This window comes from Heterodontus francisci, chromosome 15 (genome assembly GCF_036365525.1).
Source record: "Heterodontus francisci isolate sHetFra1 chromosome 15, sHetFra1.hap1, whole genome shotgun sequence".
In the NCBI taxonomy this organism is placed as follows: domain Eukaryota; kingdom Metazoa; phylum Chordata; class Chondrichthyes; order Heterodontiformes; family Heterodontidae; genus Heterodontus; species Heterodontus francisci.
Window position 1 is genome coordinate 99,545,916 of NC_090385.1, and position 20,184 is coordinate 99,566,099.

A 20,184-nucleotide genomic window follows, 5' to 3' on the forward strand; every position below is an offset into this window, starting at 1 on the left:
GACACTGTCAGCCAGTGTGAGGGAAAAACTGTCAGCGGGTGTGAGGTGGACACTCAGCGAGTGTGAGGGACACACCGTCAGCGACTATGGGGGAGGCATTTTCTGTGAGTGTGATGGAGACACTGTCAGTGAGTGTGAGGGGGACACTGTCAGCGGGAGTAAGGGTGACACAGCCTGCAGTGAATGTGGGGGAGACACCGTCAGTGAGTGTGAGGGAGTCACTGTCAGGGAGTGTGAGGGAGACTCGGTCAGCGAGTGTGAGCAAAACACTGACAGGGAGTGTGAGGGAGACTCATTCAGCGAGTGTGAGGGAGACATCGGCAGCGAGCGTGAGGGAGACATCGGCAGCGAGTGTGAGGGAGACACTGTCAGTGAGTGTGAGGGAGACACTGTCAGTGAGTGTGAGAGAGCCACTGTCAGTGAGTGTGAGGGAGACACTGTCAGCAAGTGTGAGGGAGACACTGTCAGCAAGTGTGAGGGGGACACTGTCAGAGAGTGTGAGGGGGACACTGTCAGAGAGTGTGAGGGAGACACTCTCAGCGAGTGTGAGGGAGACACTCTCAGCGAGTGTGAGGGAGACACTGTCAGCAAGTGTGAGGACGACACTGTCAGTAAGTGTGAGGGGGGCACATTCTGCAACTGTGAGGGGGAGACAGTCATCGAGTGTGAGGGTGACACAGTCTGCAGCGAATGTGAGGGAGACAGTGTCAGGGAGTGTGAGGGAGACAGTGTCAGCAAGTGTGAGGGAGACAGTGTCAGCGAGTGTGAGGGAGACACTGTCAGCGAGTGTGAGGGAGACACTGTCAGCGAGTGTGAGGGAGACACTGTAAGCGAGTGTGAGGGAGACACTCTCAATGATTGTTAGGGCGACACTGTCAGTGAGTGTGAGGGAGACACACTCAGCGAGTGTGAGGCAGGCACTGTAAACAAGTGTGAGGGCGTCAATGTCAGCGAGTGTGAGGCAGGCACTGTAAACAAGTGTGAGGGCGTCAATGTTAGCGAGTGTGAGGCAGGCACTGTCAACAAGTGTGAGGGCGTCAATGTCAGCGAGTGCGAGGCAGGCACTGTAAACAAGTGTGAGGGCGTCAATGTCAGCGAGTGTGAGGCAGGCACTGTAAACAAGTGTGAGGGCGTCAATGTCAGCGAGTGTGAGCAAGACACTGTCAGCGAGTGTGAGGATGTCGGCATCAACGAGTGCGAGGGAAACACAGCGAGTGTTAGTGAAGCAGTGTCTGCGAGTGTAAGGGAGACACTGGCAGCGAGTGTGAGGGAGACACTCTCAGCTAGCGTGAGGGAGTCAATGTCAGCGAGTGTGAGGGTGTCACAGTCAGTGAGTGTGAGGGTGACACTTTCAGCGAGTGTGAGGGTGACACTTTCAGCGAGTGTGAGGGTGTCACTGTCAGTGAGTGTGAGGGTGTCACTGTCAGCAAGTGTGAGGGAGACACTGTCAGCAAGTGTGAGGGCGACACTGTCAGTAAGTGTGAGGGGGACACTGTCAGTAAGTGTGAGGGAGGCACTGTCAGCGAGTGTGAGGGAGACACTGTCAGCAAGTGTGAGGGGGTTACTGTCAGCGAGTGTGAGGAGGACACTGTCAGTGAGTGTGAGGGAGACACTGTCAGCGAGTGTGAGGGAGACACTGTCAGCGAGTGTGAGGGAGACACTGTCAGCGAGTGTGAGGGGGACACTGTCAGCCAGTGTGAGTGAGAAACTGTCAGCGAGTGTGAGGGGGACACTGTCAGCGAGTGTGAGGGGGACACTGTCAGCCAGTGTGAGTGAGAAACTGTCACCGACTATGGGGGAGGCATTTTCTGTGAGTGTGATGGAGACACTGTCAGCGAGTGTGAGGGGGACACTGTCAGTGAGTGTCAGGGAGACACTTTAAGCAAGTGTGAGGGAGACACTGTCAGCGAGTGTGAGGAATACACTGTCCACGAGTGTGAGGAAGACACTGTCCGCGAGTGTGAGTGAGACACTGTAAGCGAGTGTCAGGGAGACACTTTAAGCAAGTGTGAGGGAGACACTGTCAGCAAGTGTGAGGGGGACACTGTCAGTAAGTGTGAGGGAGATACTGTCAGCGAGTGTGAGGGAGACACTGTCAGCGAGTGTGAGGGCGACAATGTCAGCGAGTGTGAGGGCAACAATGTCAGCAAGTGTGAGGGAGACACTGTCAGCGAGTGTGAGGGAGACACTGTCAGCGAGTGTGAGGGAGACAATGTCAGCAGTGTGTGAGGGACACACAGTTAGCAATTGTGAGGGAGACAATGTCAGCGAGTGTGAGGGAGATACTGTAAGCGAGTGTGAGGGAGATACTGTCAGCGAGTGTGAGGGAGATACTGTAAGCCTGTGTGAGGGAGACAATGTCAGCAGCGTGTGAGGGACACACAGTTAGCAATTGTGAGGGAGACACTGTCAGCGAGTGTGAGGGAGACAATGTCAGCAGTGTGTGAGGGACACACAGTTAGCAATTGTGAGGGAGACACTGTCAGCGAGTGTGAGGGAGACACTGTAAGCGAGTGTGAGGGAGACACTGTCAGCGAGTGTGAGGGAGACAATGTCAGCGAGTGTGAGGGAGACACTGTAAGCGAGTGTGAGGGAGACACTGTCAGCGAGTGTGAGGGAGACAATGTCAGCGAGTGTGAGGGAGACACTGTAAGCGAGTGTGAGGGAGACACTGTCAGCGAGTGTGTTGGTGACACTCTCAGCGAGTGTGAGCGGGTCAGTGTGAGCGAGTGTGAAGGGGACACTCTCAGCGAGTGTGAGGGCGACAGTGTCAGCGAGTGTGAGGAGTACACTCTCAGTGATTGTGAGGTGTCACTGTCAGTGAGTGTGAGGTGAGCAGTGTCAGCGATTGTGCGGGGTCACTCTCAGCGAGTGTGAGGGGGACACTAGCAGCGAGTGTGAGGGGGACACTCTCAGCGAGTGTGAGGGAGACACTGTCAGCGAGTGTGAGGGAGACACTGTCAGCGAGTGTGTTGGTGACACTCTCAGCGAGTGTGAGCGGGTCAGTGTGAGCGAGTGTGAAGGGGACACTCTCAGCGAGTGTGAGGGCGACAGTGTCAGCGAGTGTGAGGAGTACACTCTCAGTGATTGTGAGGTGTCACTGTCAGTGAGTGTGAGGTGAGCAGTGTCAGCGATTGTGCGGGGTCACTCTCAGCGAGTGTGAGGGGGACACTAGCAGCGAGTGTGAGGGGGACACTCTCAGCGAGTGTGAGCGTGTCAGTGTCAGCGAGTGTGAGCGGGTCAATGTGAGCGAGTGTGAGGGGGGCATTGTCAACGAGTGTTGGGGGCATTGTCAGCGAGTGTGAGGAGTACACTCTCAGCGAATGTGAGCGGGTCAGTGTCAGCGAGTGTGAGGGGGGCAATGTCAGCGAGTGTGAGGGGGACACTCTCAACGAGTGTGAAGGGGACACTCTCAGCGTGTGTGAGGGAGACACTGTCAGCAAGTGTGAGGTGGGCTTTGTCAGCGAGTGTGAGCGGATTGTGTCAGCGAGTGTGCGGGGGACATTGTCAGTGAGTTTGAGGAGGACACTCTCAGTGAGTGTGAAAGGGACACTATCAGCGAGTGTGAGGGGGGCATTGTCAGTGAGTGTGAGGGGGCATTGTCAGCTACTGTGTGGGGGACAGTGTCAGCGAGTGTGAGGAGTACCCTTTCAGCGAGTGTGATGGCGACAGTGTCAGCGAGTGTAAGGAGTACACTCTCAGTGAGTGTGATGGCGACAGTGTCAGCGAGTGTGAAGAGTACACTCTCAGCGAGTGTGAGGGAGATACTGTCAGCGAGTGTGAGGGAGACACTATCAGCAAGTGTGAGGGTGACACTGTCAGCAAGTGTGAGGGAGACACTGTCAGTAAGTGTGAGGGAGATACTGTCAGCGAGTGTGAGGGAGACACTATCAGCAAGTGTGAGGGCGACAATGTCAGCAAGTGTGAGGGCGACACTCTCAGCGAGTGTGATGGCGACAGTGTCAGCGAGTGTGAGGAGTACACTCTCAGCGAGTGTGATGGCGACAGTGTCAGCGAGTGTAAGGAGTACACTCTCAGCGAGTGTGAGCAGTTCAGTGTCTACGAATGTGATGGCGACAGTGTCAGTGAGTGTGAGGGGGGCAGTGTCAGCGAGTGTAAGGAGTACACTCTCAGCGAGTCGGAGGGGTACAATGTCAGTGAGTGTGAATGCGACACTGTCAGGGAGTGTGTGGGGGACATTCTTAGCAAGTGTGAGGGGGACACTGTCAGCGTGTGTGAATGCGACACTCTCAGCGAGTGTGAGGGGGACAGTGTCAGTGAGTGTGAGGGGGACACTGTCAGTGAGTGTGAGGAAGACACTGTCAGCGAGTGTGAGGGGGACACTGTAAGCGAGTGTCAGGGAGACACTTTAAGCAAGTGTGAGGGTGACACTGTCAGCAAGTGTGAGGGAGACACTGTCAGCGAGTGTGAGGGAGATACTGTCAGCGAGTGTGAGGGGGACACTGTCAGCGAGTGTGAGGGAGATACTGTCAGTAAGTGTGAGGGAGATACTGTCAGCGAGTGTGAGGGAGACACTATCAGCAAGTGTGAGGGCGACAATGTCAGCAAGTGTGAGGGCGACACTGTCAGCGAGTGTGAGGGAGACACTGTCAGTAAGTGTGAGGGAGATACTGTCAGCGAGTGTGAGGGAGACACTGCCAGCGAGTGTGAGGGCGACAATGTCAGCAAGTGTGAGGGAGACACTGTCAGCGAGTGTGAGGGAGATACTGTCAGCGAGTGTGAGGGAGACACTGTCAGTAAGTGTGAGGGAGATACTGTCAGCGAGTGTGAGGGAGACACTGCCAGCGAGTGTGAGGGCGACAATGTCAGCAAGTGTGAGGGAGACAATGTCAGCGAGTGTGAGGGAGATACTGTAAGCCTGTGTGAGGGAGACACTGTCAGCGAGTGTGAGGGAGACAATGTCAGCGAGTGTGAGGGAGACACTGTAAGCGAGTGTGAGGGAGACACTGTCAGCGAGTGTGTTGGTGACACTCTCAGCGAGTGTGAGCGTGTCAGTGTGAGCGAGTGTGAAGGGTACACTCTCAGCGAGTGTGAGGGCGACAGTGTCAGCGAGTGTGAGGAGTACACTCTCAGTGATTGTGAGGTGTCACTGTCAGTGAGTGTGAGGTGAGCAGTGTCAGCGATTGTGCGGGGTCACTCTCAGCGAGTGTGAGGGGGACACTCTCAGCGTGTGTGAGGGGGACACTCTCAGCGAGTGTGAGCGTGTCAGTGTCAGCGAGTGTGAGCGGGTCAATGTGAGCAAGTGTGAGGGGGGCATTGTCAACGAGTGTTGGGGGCATTGTCAGCGAGTGTGAGGAGTACACTCTCAGCGAATGTGAGCGGGTCAGTGTCAGCGAGTGTGAGTGGGTCAGTGTCAGCGAGTGTGAGGGGGACACTCACAACGAGTGTGAGGGGGGCAATGTCAGCGAGTGTGAGGGGGACACTCTCAACGAGTGTGAAGGAGACACTCTCAGCGTGTGTGAGGGAGACACTGTCAGCAAGTGTGAGGTGGGATTTGTCAGCGAGTGTGAGCGGATTGTGTCAGCGAGTGTGCGGGGGACATTGTCAGTGAGTTTGAGGAGGACACTCTCAGTGAGTGTGAAAGGGACACTATCAGCGAGTGTGAGGGGGGCATTGTCAGTGAGTGTGAGGGGGCATTGTCAGCTACTGTGTGGGGGACAGTGTCAGCGAGTGTGAGGAGTACCCTTTCAGCGAGTGTGATGGCGACAGTGTCAGCGAGTGTAAGGAGTACACTCTCAGTGAGTGTGATGGCGACAGTGTCAGCGAGTGTGAAGAGTACACTCTCAGCGAGTGTGAGGGAGATACTGTCAGCGAGTGTGAGGGAGACACTATCAGCAAGTGTGAGGGCGACAATGTCAGCAAGTGTGAGGGCAACACTCTCAGCGAGTGTGATGGCGACAGTGTCAGCGAGTGTGAGGAGTACACTCTCAGCGAGTGTGATGGCGACAGTGTCAGCGAGTGTGAGGAGTACCCTTTCAGCGAGTGTGATGGCGACAGTGTCAGCGAGTGTAAGGAGTACACTCTCAGCGAGTGTGAGCAGTTCAGTGTCTACGAATGTGAGGGGAACAGTGTCAGCGAGTGTGAGGAGTACTCTTTCAGCGAGTGTGATGGCGACAGTGTCAGTGAGTGTGAGGGGGACAGTGTCAGCGAGTGTAAGGAGTACACTCTCAGCGAGTCGGAGGGGTACAATGTCAGTGAGTGTGAATGCGACACTGTCAGGGAGTGTGAGGGGGACAGTGTCAGTGAGTGTGAGGGGGACACTGTCAGCGAGTGTGAGTGAGACACTGTCAGCGAGTGTGAGTGAGACACTGTAAGCGAGTGTGAGGGAGACACTATCAGCAAGTGTGAGGGTGACACTGTCAGTAAGTGTGAGGGGGACACTGTCAGCGAGTGTGAGGGAGACACTGTCAGCGAGTGTGAGGGAGACACTATCAGCAAGTGTGAGGGTGATACTGTCAGTAAGTGTGAGGGGGACACTGTCAGCGAGTGTGAGGGAGACACTGTCAGTAAGTGTGAGGGAGATACTGTCAGCGAGTGTGAGGGAGACACTATCAGCAAGTGTGAGGGCGACAATGTCAGTAAGTGTGAGGGAGATACTGTCAGCGAGTGTGAGGGAGATACTGTAAGCGAGTGTGAGGGAGACACTGTAAGCGAGTGTGAGGGAGACACTGTAAGCGAGTGTGAGGGAGACACTGTCAGCGAGTGTGAGGGAGACAATGTCAGCGAGTGTGAGGGAGACAATGTCAGCAGTGTGTGAGGGACACACAGTTAGCAATTGTGAGGGAGACAATGTCAGCGAGTGTGAGGGAGACACTGTAAGCGAGTGTGAGGGAGACACTGTAAGCGAGTGTGAGGGAGACAATGTCAGCAGTGTGTGAGGGACACACACTTAGCAATTGTGAGGGAGACACTGTCAGCGAGTGTGAGGGAGACACTGTAAGCCTGTGTGAGGGAGACAATGTCAGCGAGTGTGAGGGAGACAATGTCAGAGAGTGTGAGGGAGACAATGTCAGCGATTGTGAGGGAGACACTGTAAGCGAGTGTGAGGGAGACACTGTCAGCGAGTGTGTTGGTGACACTCTCAGCGAGTGTGAGTGGGTCAGTGTGAGCGAGTGTGAAGGGGACACTCTCAGCGAGTGTGAGGGGGACACTCTCAGCGAGTGTGAGCGTGTCAGTGTCAGCGAGTGTGAGCGGGTCAATGTGAGCGAGTGTGAGGGGGGCATTGTCAACGAGTGTTGGGGGCATTGTCAGCGAGTGTGAGGAGTACACTCTCAGCGAATGTGAGCGGGTCAGTGTCAGCGAGTGTGAGTGGGTCAGTGTCAGCGAGTGTGAGGGGGACACTCACAACGAGTGTGAGGGGGGCAATGTCAGCGAGTGTGAGGGGGACACTCTCAACGAGTGTGAAGGAGACACTCTCAGCGTGTGTGAGGGAGACACTGTCAGCAAGTGTGAGGTGGGCTTTGTCAGCGAGTGTGAGCGGATTGTGTCAGCGAGTGTGCGGGGGACATTGTCAGTGAGTTTGAGGAGTACACTCTCAGTGAGTGTGAAAGGGACACTATCAGCGAGTGTGAGGGGGGCATTGTCAGTGAGTGTGAGGGGGCATTGTCAGCTACTGTGTGGGGGACAGTGTCAGCGAGTGTAAGGAGTACCCTTTCAGTGAGTGTGATGGCGACAGTGTCAGCGAGTGTAAGGAGTACACTCTCAGTGAGTGTGATGGCGAGTGTCAGCGAGTGTGAGGAGTACACTCTCAGCGAGTGTGATGGCAACAGTGTCAGCGAGTGTGAGGAGTACACTCTCAGCGAGTGTGATGGCGACAGTGTCAGCGAGTGTGAGGAGTACACTCTCAGTGAGTGTGATGGCGAGTGTCAGCGAGTGTGAGGAGTACACTCTCAGCGAGTGTGATGGCAACAGTGTCAGCGAGTGTGAGGAGTACACTCTCAGCGAGTGTGATGGCGACAGTGTCAGCGAGTGTGAGGAGTACACTCTCAGCGAGTGTGATGGCGACAGTGTCAGCGAGTGTGAGGAGTACACTCTCAGCGAGTGTGATGGCGACAGTGTCAGCGAGTGTGTGGAGTACACTCTCAGCGAGTGTGAGGGGGACAGTGTCAGCGAGTGTGAGGGCGACACTCTCAGCGAGTGTGATGGCGACAGTGTCAGCGAGTGTGAGGAGTACCCTTTCAGCGAGTGTGATGGCGACAGTGTCAGCGAGTGTGAGGAGTACACTCTCAGTGAGTGTGATGGCGACAGTGTCAGCGAGTGTGAGGAGTACCCTTTCAGCGAGTGTGATGGCGACAGTGTCAGCGAGTGTGAGGAGTACACTCTCAGCGAGTGTGATGGCGACAGTGTCAGCGAGTGTGAGGTGTACACTCTCAGCGAGTGTGATGGCGACAGTGTCAGCGAGTGTGAGGAGTACACTCTCAGTGAGTGTGATGGCGACAGTGTCAGCGAGTGTAAGGAGTACACTCTCAGCGAGTGTGAGCGGTTCAGTGTCTGCGAATGTGAGGGGGACAGCGTCAGCGAGTGTGAGGAGTACCCTTTCAGCGAGTGTGATGGCAACAGTGTCAGCGAGTGTGAGGAGTACCCTTTCAGCGAGTGTGATGGCGACAGTGTCAGTGAGTGTGAGGGGGACAGTGTCAGCGAGTGTAAGGAGTACACTCTCAGCGAGTGTGAGCGGTTCAGTGTCTGCGAATGTGAGGGGGACAGCGTCAGCGAGTGTGAGGAGTACCCTTTCAGCGAGTGTGATGGCGACAGTGTCAGTGAGTGTAAGGAGTACACTCTCAGCGAGTGTGAGCGGTTCAGTGTCTGCGAATGTGAGGGGGACAGCGTCAGCGAGTGTGAGGAGTACCCTTTCAGCGAGTGTGATGGCGACAGTGTCAGTGAGTGTGAGGGGGACAGTGTCAGCGAGTGTAAGGAGTACACTCTCAGCGAGTCGGAGGGGTACAATGTCAGTGAGTGTGAATGCGACACTGTCAGGGAGTGTGTGGGGGACACTCTTAGCAAGTGTGAGGGGGACACTGTCAGCGAGTGTGAATGTGACACTCTCAGCGAGTGTGAGGGGGACAGTGTCAGTGAGTGTGAGGGGGACAATGTCAGCGACTGTGTATGCGACACTCTCAGCGACTGTTTGGGGGACAGTGTCAGCGAGTGTGAGGGGGACACTGTCAGCGAGTGTGAGGGGGACAATGTCAGCGACTGTGTATGCGACACTCTCAGCGACTGTTTGGGGGACAGTGTCAGCGAGTGTGAATGCGACACTCTCAGCAAGTGTGACGGGGACAATGTCAGCGATTGTGGATGCAACACTCTCAGCAAGTGTGAGGGGGACAGTGTCTGCAGTGAAGGAACCGAGTCATGACCATGTGGCAGGAAGTTCCCTCTGATGATCAGCTCGAGGTACACAGTCTGATATGAACACACCTCTGGTTCTATGGCATGCAGACAGTGAAATGGAACTTCTGTCAGTCTTATACAATGAACAGGCACCTTCCTTCAAACACATCAAACAGCTTTCTTTAGAAAACACTGAAAAAAGAAACCACCTGATATCAAGCTGCCAGTGGAGCCTTTTTCTGTGGAATCATGCCTTGGATTATTGGCTCCCTGTTGACATACGTGGCCCAATAAACCAGGTTGAAAATGACAAAGAGAACAGGAAAAACGATTCGGGACATTTTGTCGACCTTGCTGACACTGTTGTACGTCTTCTTACTCTCGAGCAGTTTCTCGTCGAGTCTGCCCAGCTTGGCGTGTGCCCCTGCACTCTTCGCTATGGTAGCCAGGTTGGGATCCTTGGTGATGTTCAGAGTGTATGTTGTTCCCACAATGTTGTACGTGTTGTTAGTTTTCTTGGCCAGAGTCACTGGCTCTCTTTTCTATAAAGGAGAATGTGTATTTAATGGTCAGTAAGCACCAAATGCAAGCTGACTAATGCTGAATAAAGGTGCAACAACAGCAGGATTCACAGCTCAAGGAGAATGTGGTGCGAGAATCAGACAATGAAACAGGCAAGATATTACATGGAATAAAAAGTGAAAACGCTAGACATATGCTGTGGGTCAGTTGGTCACACTCTTCCCTCTGAGTCACAAGGTTTGTGGGTTTCAGCCCCACTCCAGGGCTTCAACACAACACTCAAGACTGACACTCCACTGCAGTCCTGCGGGAGGGCTGTGCTGTCTTTCAGGTGAGGTGTTAACTGAAGGCCTCATCAGCTTGCTCAGGTGGATGTAAACAATCCCATGGTATTATTTCAAGTTATATCAGGTGAGTTATTCCTGCTGTCCTGGCCAATACTTATCTCCCAATCAACATCACAAAAAACAGATGATCTGGTCATTATCACACTACTATTTGTGGAATCTTGCTGTGCGCAAATTGGCTGCTGTGTTTCCTGCATTTAAACAGTGACTACATTTCGAAGCTATTTCATTGACTGTGAAGTGCTTTGAGATGACTGGTGGTCGTGAAAGGCGCTATATAAATACAAATCTTTCTTTCCAGTCTCCTCTGCTGCTGACCTGCTGACTATTTCCAGCATTTGCTGCTTTTACTTCAGATTTCCAGCATCTGCAGTATTTTGCTTTTGTATTGGCCCATCTTTTATTCCTTTACTTGTCCCATTGCCATTCTCTTTTGTCTTGTACCATCATCCCTTTTGGTATTTAATCTCCCCTACTTTCCATCGTATCACAGACCTTCCCTTTTGTTCTCCCCCCCCCCCCCCCCTTCTCCCTTTTCCCTACCTCTGTACTTGTTTAAAACCTGTTACATCTCTAACTTTTTCCAGTTCTGTTGAAAGATCACAGTCCTGAAACGTTAACTCTGCTTCTCTCTCCACAGATGCTGCCAGACCTGCTGAGTATTTCCAGCACTTTCTGTTTTTATGTCTGATTTCCAGCATCTGCAGTATTTTGTGTTTGAGATACTACATGGGTTTCTTTAAGCACTGTTCATGTTGATTTGTTAACCATTGATAACCAGGAAGTGAGAGATTGTCAGTAACACTGAACCAGTTCACTAATGTCCTTCCACATCTACTTGGTCTGCTTAAAACATACATACCCCAGGGTTTTACAGGAGATGGGCGAGACAGGTTAGATATACCTGAGGATTCGACAAGAAGAGGTGCAGAGTCAGACATGGGAAAGCATTATAGTACTGGGAATGTAGGGTGAGGGAAAGGAGTGGGGTCATGTCATACTGCAGATTTATTTCACACTGGAAGATGTTCAGGAAAGAGGAGGGGTGTTACATTGGACTGGGGAAATGTAGGTCAGACTGTGTGAGGGTGTGATGTATGTCAGACTGGGGGCAATGTAGGTCAGACTGTGTGGGTCTATAGATCATTGCCCACCTCGCTGGCAGCTGTCATTTTATGACAATGCCCTGTACCCCTATATTTTATCCTGGACAAAAAGTGGGACGTTGTCCTCCTGGATAAAGAGTTGTAATACTATTGGGTTGGTCTTTGATGGAAGTGTTTGGGTAGTAGGGTATGAGCTTCAACAGAGAGTTAGGGTTCTAGAGGGTTGGGCTCCGATGGAGAGTTATAGTACTACTGGGTTGGGCCCTGATGGAGAGTTATAGTAATATTGGGTTGGGCTTTGATGGAAAGTTATAGTACTATTGGGTTGGGCTCTGATGGAGAGTTATAGTAATATTGGGTTGGGCTTTGATGGAAAGTTATAGTACTATTGGGTTGGGCTCTGATGGAGAGTTATAGTACTATTGGGTTGGGCTCTGATGGAGAGTTATAGTACTATTGGGTTGGGCTTTGATGGAAAGATATAGTACTATTGGGTTGGGCTTCGATGGAGAGTTAGGGTTGTAGAGGGATGCATTTTGATGAGGTGGTAGGCTAATAGAGAAGATGTTTCACTGGGCTGAAAGGTTTTCACTCATGGACATTGCAAACCCAGAAGACACTTCACACTGTCCAAACTGATTTCATGACCAAAAATACCATCTGCACTGAACAACAAATTGATCCAATGCACTTTTTCTGATTGGCTCCATGTGCCAACTTACTGTGGAGCTGGAAAGTTCATAAATTATACCCAGATCAGAAACTGGCCAGTTAAAGCAATAGATCTTTGCAGCAAACAGTTTGTCAAACATCGGGCTATTATTAAGTGATTGGCCTGGAAAATGGATGATGCCACATTGGTTTTTAGGGCACTAACTAGACACTTAAGCCTCCAATATTGCCAGCAGGAAGTGCTTGGTCCATCATTTTGGTGTTGGTAAAAAAAGGAGTCCACCGATTGAACTTAATGGGATAGAAATTGGACCTGATTGTGCCTGTTTTATTGGTTGTAAAATGGGTTCAACAAGCCCCAATTTTGTTCTTGTTCCCAAGGAACCTGAAAAACATTCAACTTGAAATTGGGCCGACCATTTTTATGACAATTGCCTAAAGGAGGGGTTAGGTCAGAGAACATAGTACGCAGAAGAGACCATTCAGCCCATCGAGCATGTTCCATCATTCAGTTAGATCATGGTTAATCTGTATTGTAACTCTACTTACCCACCTTGGTTCAATATCCCTTCGTACCCTGACCAACAAAAATTGTTTTAGTCTCAAGTTTTTAAATTTTCAATTGGTCCCAGCCTGAATGGCTTTTTGGGAGAGTTCCAGATTTCCACTCCCATTAGTGTGAAGAAGTGCTTGCTGACATCATCGCCAAATAGCCTAGCTCTAATTTTAAGGTTATGCCCCCGTGTTCTGGATTTCCCCACCAGAGGAAATAGTCTCACCTTATCTACCCTATTAACTCCTTTCATCATCTTAAACACCTCAATTTGAGGTAAATGAGTGTCTCAGGACCTGTTTCAGGTTACCATACAGAAATTCGATTGTGAGGAGCAGGGTATTCTTCAGCAGCCTAAGCAGTGGCCACCTACTGGAGGAAGGTTAAAGATAAACCTTCCTGCAGAGCTAGGAGGAACTGGACCAGAAGTTCACGATTATTGTGATCACACACAGTCCATCAGAACTTCCTTTGGACTGCTGCTGCTGGTGAGGAAAATGGCACATCTGGGCTCCTCAAGTGCTGCTTGTGGGGATGCAACAGGCTCAGGCACAAAATGTTAGTGAGAGCCAAGGCCTAATTAAAGGCTGACCTTGGGGTTTATTGGTTAGGTAACAGGGCCAATCTGTGCAGCACTGACTCTGGGCCTGAAAAACACAAGCCCCACCGTACGTTCCTACTATGCCAGCCAGTTGGTGCTCTCCACCAGCAGTATACTGACTCACCTCTTCTGTACAATATTCAGCAAGTTCAGCTGAGGGCTAAAAATGTTATTATAGAAGTAAACTCCAATGGGAGGCTAATTGGGAAATGATTAGACTGGGAATCAAGCCCAGTGCTTTCTTGCTTTACTTTACATAGAAACATAGAAAATAAGAGCAGGAGTAGACCATTCAGCCCTTCGAGCCTGCTCCACCATTCATTACGATCATGGCTGATCATCCAATTCAGTAACCTGTTCCCACTTTCGCCCCATATCCTTTGATCCCTTTAGACCCACGAGCTATATCTAACTCCTTTTTGAAAACATACAATGTTTTGGCCTCAACTGCTTTCTGTGGTAGCGAATTCCACAGGCTCACCACTCTCTGGGTGAAGAAATTTCTCCTCATCTCAGTCCTGAAAGGTTTACCCTGTTTCCTTAGACTATGACCCCTGGTTCTGGACTCCCCCACCATCGGGAACATCATTCCTGCATCTACCCTGTCAAGTCCTGTTCGAATTTTATCGGTTTCTATGAGATCCCCCCTCACTGTTCTGAACTCCAGTGAATATAATCCTAACCGACTCAATCTCTCCTCATACGTCAGTCCCTCCATCCCAGGAATCAGTCTGGTAAACCTTCGCTGCACTCCCTCTATAGCAAGAACATCCTTCCTCAGATAAGGAGACCAAAACTTCACACAATATTCCAGGTGTGGCCTCACCAAGGCCCTGTATAATTGCAGCAAGACATCCCTGCTCCTGTACTCGAATCCTCTCGCTATGAAGACCAACATACCATTTGCCTTTTTTAAAGCCTGTTGCACCCGCATGCTTACCTTCAGCGACTGGTGTACGAGAACACCCAGGTCATGCTGCATATTCCCCTCTCTCAGTTTATAGCCGTTCAGATAATAATCTGCCTTCCTGTTTTTGCTACTGAAGTGGATAACCTCACATTTATCCACATTATACTGCATCTGCTATGCATTTGCCCACTCACTCAACTTGTCCAAATCACCCTGAAGCCTCTCTGCATCCTCCTCACAACTCACCCTCCCACCCAGTTTTGTGTCATCTGAAAATTTGGAGATATTACATTTAGTTCCCTCATCTAAATCATTAATGTATATTGTGAATAGCTGGGGTCCTAGCACCGATCCCTGCGGTACCTCACTAGTCACTGTCTGCCATTCGGAAAAAGACCCATTTATCCCTACTCTTTGTTTCCTGCCTGCCAACCAATTTTCTATCCATCGCTATACACTACCCCCAATCCCACGGGCTTTAATTTTACATGCTAATCTCTTATGTGGGACTTTGTCGAAAGCCTTCTGAAAGTCCAAATAAACCACATCCACTGGCTCCACCTCATCAACTCTACTAGTTACATCCTTGGAGAATTCTAGTAGATTTGTAAAGCATGATTTCCCTTTTGTAATTCCATGCCGACTCTGTCCGATCCTACAACTGTTCTCCAAGTGCTCTGCTATAAACTCTTTGATAATGGACTCTAGAATTTTCCCCACTACCGACATCAGGCTGACTGGTCTATAATTCCCTGTTTTCTCTCCACCTCCCTTTTTAAATAGTGGGGTTACATTAGCTACCCTCCAATCAGTAGGAACTGTTTCAGAGTCTATAGAATCTTGAAAGATGACCATCCACTATTTCTAGGGCCACTTTCTTAAGTACTCTGGGATGCATACCATCAGGCCCTGGGGATTTATTGGCCTTCAGTCCCATCAATTTCCCCAACACCATTTCTCCACTAATACTGATTTCCTTCAGTTCTCCTCTCTCACTAAGCCCTGTGTTTCCCAACATTTCTGGTATGATATTTGTGTCCTCCTTTGTGAAGACAGAACCAAAGTGTGCATTTACTTGGTCAGCTATTTCTTTATTCCCCATCATAAATTCCCCTGTTTCTGACTGGAAGGGACCTACATTTGTCTTCACCAATCTTTTTCTCTTCACATACCCATAGAAACTTTTACAGTCAGTTTTTATGTTCCCCGCAAACATACTCTCGTACTCTATTTTCCCCTTCTTAATCAATCCCTTGGCCCTCCTTTGCTGAATTCTAAACTGCTCCCAATCCTCAGGTCTGTTGTATTTGTTGGTAAATTTATATGCCTCTTCCTTGGATCTAATGCTATCACTAATTTCCCTTGTAAGCCGTGGTTTGGCTACCTTTCCTGTTTTGTGCCAGACAGGGATAAACAATTGTTGCAGTTCATCCCTGCGCTCTTTAAATGTTTGCCATTGCCTTTCCACCCTTTAAGTAACGTTTCCCAATTCGTCATAGCAAACTCGTGCCTCATACCTTCGTAGTTTCCTTTACCAAGATTCAGGAGCCTAGTTTCAGAATCAAAAATGTCACTCTCCATCTTGATGAAGAATTCTATCATATTATGGTCACTCATCCCCAAGGGGTCTCGCACCACTAGACTGTCAATTATTCCTCTCTCCTTACACAATACCTAGTCTAGGATGGCCTGTTCTCTAGTTGGTTCCTTAACGTATTGGTCCAGAAAACCATCCCGTATACATTCCAAGAATTCCTCCTCTACGGTATTGTGACTAATTTGATTTGCCGACATATGCAGTTTTATGTCACCCATAATTACAGATGTTCCTTTAATCAGCTGAGTTACTATGGCAACACTCACAATGAGGTTGAATGGAGTGTGGCGAAGCTTACCTTCATCTCCTGAGCCTCCATGGCTTTCCTGCCATCCCATGGCCAACTCCGCTTGGTGAAGTAGTTCACAGTCGCAAACTCAATCAGCGCCGAGAACACAAATGCGTAGCAGACTGCGATAAACCAGTCCATGGCTGTTGCATATGCCACCTTGGGTAAGGAGTTCCTGGCACTGATACTCAGTGTGGTCATCGTGAGCACTGTGGTGACTCCTGGGAAGTAAAACACTACTATGAAACTCAGCATGTGTTTCATTCAGATTGTGTTCGTGGATTTCTTAGTGGTTACCGTCACAAAATGGGGTCCAGCGACAATAACTCCACTTGTGATTCACCAATGAGTGTTTTTATAATAACAAGCTTTATTACAGTGACTAATTTGGTCTTCCATTTATATTAAATGACATGCAAATAATACAAGCGGCTTCCGAGGCTCTGACGACGTCAAGAACCCTCTTTGACCCAAGAGAGCACCACAAGTCCTGGTGTGACCAGCTCCCATGCATGATGCTGGACCACGGAAATATCAGCCTTAGGGGGAAAGCAGGTTCTATTCTTATACTATGATACAACTTTGGCCTGTGATTATGTAATACGTAGGTACACATATGTAATTTGCATATTTAATAGAGGCCACATTGTTAAATATTTACTGAGCTTCAAATCTTTTCTGAGCCTTTGCTTCTGTGCTACAAGCTTTGTTGGTGATACAAAAAGTACCTAGACCTGGGTATTTCATTCTCTGCCCTTGCATTTCCAAACTGTTATTCAGATATAGAGACAGGACTATCTTTTCACATTTGCTCTACCACTAAAAGTGCTAAAAGAAAGGAATTTTGGGATAGATTGACTTTTTCAATCATAAAACATTCTAACAAATTTCATAGCTTATTGTCACTTGTTAAATGTCATACTCTGTGAATTCACTGTCTAAACCCCTCCAGCACACTCTTATCCTTTAAAGCCCTCATTACAACCTCATTGAGCTTTTGGTCACCCTTCCTACTTTAGGATAATGTTAGTGGAAAGGGAAAGGAAAGGGAGAATTTCAGGACTGTGTTTTTTTAAATTCATTCATGGGATGTGGGCTTCACTGGCTAGGCCAGCATTTATTGTCCATCTTTAATTGCCCTTGAACTGAATGGCTTGCTAGGCCATTTCAGAGGGCAGTTAAAAGTCAACCACATTGCTGTGGGTTTGGAGTCACATGTAGGCCAGAACTTGCTGCCGGGGGAGGTGGTGGAAGCAGGTACGATAGCGATGTTTAAGAGGCATCTTGACAAATACATGAATAGGATAGGAATAGAGGGATACGGTTCCCGGAAATGCAGAAGGTTTTAGTTTAGACAGGCATCAAGATCGGCACAGGCTTGAAGGGCCGAATGGCCTGTTCCTGTGTTCTTTGTTAATGGCATAATGGTTCTAAAGAGTGTGCAAGGACAGTGGGACTTGAGGGTACATGTGCATAGATCTTTGAAGGTGGCAGGACATATTGAGAGAATAGGTAGCAAAGCACATGGGATTTTGTAATATTGAGTAAAATAGTAGGGAACCTTTATAAAGCTCTGGTTAGGACCATAACTGCAGTATTGTGTCCAGTTCTGGTCACCACACTTTAGGAAGGATGTGAGGGTTCTTGAGAGGGTGCAGAGGAGATTTACCAGAATGGTTCCAGGGATGGGGGATTTTAGTTACAAGGTTAGATTGAAAAAGCTGGGGTTGTTCTCCTTGGAACAAAAGAGATTGAGAGGAGATTTCATAAAGGTGCAAAGGATTATGACAGGTTTAGATAAGGTAGATTAAAAAAAAGCTGTTCCTATTAGCAGATGGTACAAGGACTACGTACACAGCTTTAAGGTTTTGGGCAAGAGATGCAGGGGGAATGTGAGGAAGAACTTTGTTACACAGTGAGTGATAATGACCTGGAACTTGTTGCCCACGAGGGTGGTGGAAGTGGAGATGATCAATGATTTCAAAAGGAAATTGGATGGGCACTTGAGGGAAATACACTGACAGGACTACAGCGATAAAGCAGGAGAATGGGACTGACTGGATTGCTCTACAGGGAGCCGGCATGGACTCGATGGGCTGAATAGCCTTCTTCTGTGCCATAATGACTCTTTGGTCTAGAATCCATTTATTTGGATTCTGTCCCTGTGCCATGCCTTAGGACATTTTCCATGTTAAAGGTGTATTATAACTGCACGTTGTTTCTGTTGAGTCACATGAAGTCCTGCCACTCAGCTGTTAGATGCTGGCTTATGATTTAGGGTTTCTAACCATCCTAGATTGTCCTTGAATCTCCAATAGTTGAAGGTGAATCTCCCTGGACCATGTTATAAACACCCTGGGAGATGGGTGGAATTTGCCTGACCATTGGGGCTCTGTGAACCTGCTTAATAAATTAGTCAGTTAGATGGAAGAATGAGGAAATTGGCTTCCTCAGCCTGAGGTGTGTTGTGTTGATCTGGAGCAACTGTTAATAGCTCCTGTAGTGGCCGCAGACTTACTCAATTATCAGCTCAGCAATTTATCTGTGTATCTGGTCCTTACTTTACACCAGTGATAAACTGTTTGCTCCAATGTAAGTGAGTCTTAAGTAACTTAGTCCTCAATTATTAGATTTATTGAATTCAATTATATAATTTACCACGGTGGGACTTAATCTCGTATCTCCTGGGTTGCTAGTTCATCATGCTATCTTTTCCAATGAACAGTAGGCCAAAATATTCTAGTTGCTCCATGTATTAAATTCCAACATTTCAATGTCACAGCTTTCTTCTTCAAATTCTAGATCCATATTGCAGATGTAGCTTTGAGAAAACCTATGTTCTGTTTTCTCTGTTGGAGTTGCCAGCTTAAATCCCAGCATGATAAATTATGAAACTGCATTTAATGAATCTGGTAATATGGTGTGCTTTCCCAATGTGATGAATAAATCTGCATTGCCATGTCCAGAGCTGCAGACGGGATGTCTCATTCAATAACTTGCTGCATGCGGTGTTACATTTATGGGCTACATTTCTGCTCTGGGGCATCACATTTTGCAGATATCTAAGGTTCAATGGCTGACAGTACTAGGAGAGGTAATTTTGTTGCCCATGTTCTTTCACTTTGCTGAGCATACCCCATGCTGGGGTAATTGCCAGCTCTGTAATAGCACATGCTAATGTAAAATGAGAACTGAGTTTGACCTACTCCCACTGGGATCTTCACAAAGGGTGTTAGGAGCAGTGGAATTCAATTGCAAGGTAGTTTTTGAGGGAGAAACTATGTATTGGTGTTTATATGTCTGGTGTAAGGATGTAATTTGTCAGGGTAGGGTGGGAGGACTGGTTTCGATGTAAGGGAAGAATATGATTGGCAGGTTTCTCTGGCTGATCATTTGTTCTTGGACTGCTCAAGCTACCCACTGCTGCTGGTTCCCCTTCACCTTCCAGCTTCATCTCATTGAGTCCAGCGAGGTTTCCCTGCTGCTCCAAGCCCAGGATCTGTCCCAGATCAACAACAAAATGATACAAGACTGAGCGTGCCACCACCATATGTGACACTCTTGGCTTGTATTCCTGAGTTCCCCTGACCAGTCCCAACATCTAAAGCATTGCTAGGAACAATGGAACAGAAGGAGACCATTCAGTTCTCAAGTGCTGAATAACTGATGTTAGCATGATGTTGGGAAACATAGAAACAGCATAAACCATGCAGTTCTTCGAAATGGCTTCACAATTCAATTAGATCATGGTTGATCTATATCTTAACTTCATTTAGTTGCCTTGGTTCCATATCCCTTCCTACTCTTATCCAACAAAAATTTATCAATTTCAATACTGAATTTTTTGATGAACCCCCACCCTCAACAGCTTTTTGGGGGAGAGAGTGTCAGAGTTCCACTATTGTTGTGCAAACAAATGCTTCCTGACATTACTCCTAATTGGCCTGGCTTTAATTTTAAGCTTATACACTATTGTGCTAGATGTCCCCACCAGAGGAAATAGTTTCTCTCTCTCTACCCTATCAAATCCTTTAATCACCTTAAATATCTCAATCAGATCATATCAATTTTTTCTATTCAAGAAAATACAAGCCAAGTTTGTGCAATTTATCCTCATAATTAAATCCTTTTAGCCTTCATTATTTTGGAGACTTTCTTGATGATGGCACAGGTGCTCTTATGGCTATTGATGTAGTGTTGTTCAATGGGAGATTGCAACATAGAAGTGGCGTCCTT

General features: G+C 48.8%; 1 protein-coding gene across 1 annotated transcript in view; it reads right to left on the reverse strand.

The window, feature by feature from the left end:
* Positions 1-9,566: 9,566 nt before the first annotated feature.
* Positions 9,567-20,184, reverse strand: part of LOC137377452 (gamma-aminobutyric acid receptor subunit alpha-3-like) — a 653,874-nt gene continuing 643,256 nt past the window's right edge. The window contains exons 8-9 of the mRNA XM_068047031.1: positions 15,958-16,169; positions 9,567-9,893 (exon numbers count right to left, since the gene is read on the reverse strand). Coding sequence (XP_067903132.1) covers positions 9,567-9,893; positions 15,958-16,169 — 539 coding nt within the window. The remainder of the gene's footprint in view (positions 9,894-15,957; positions 16,170-20,184) is intronic.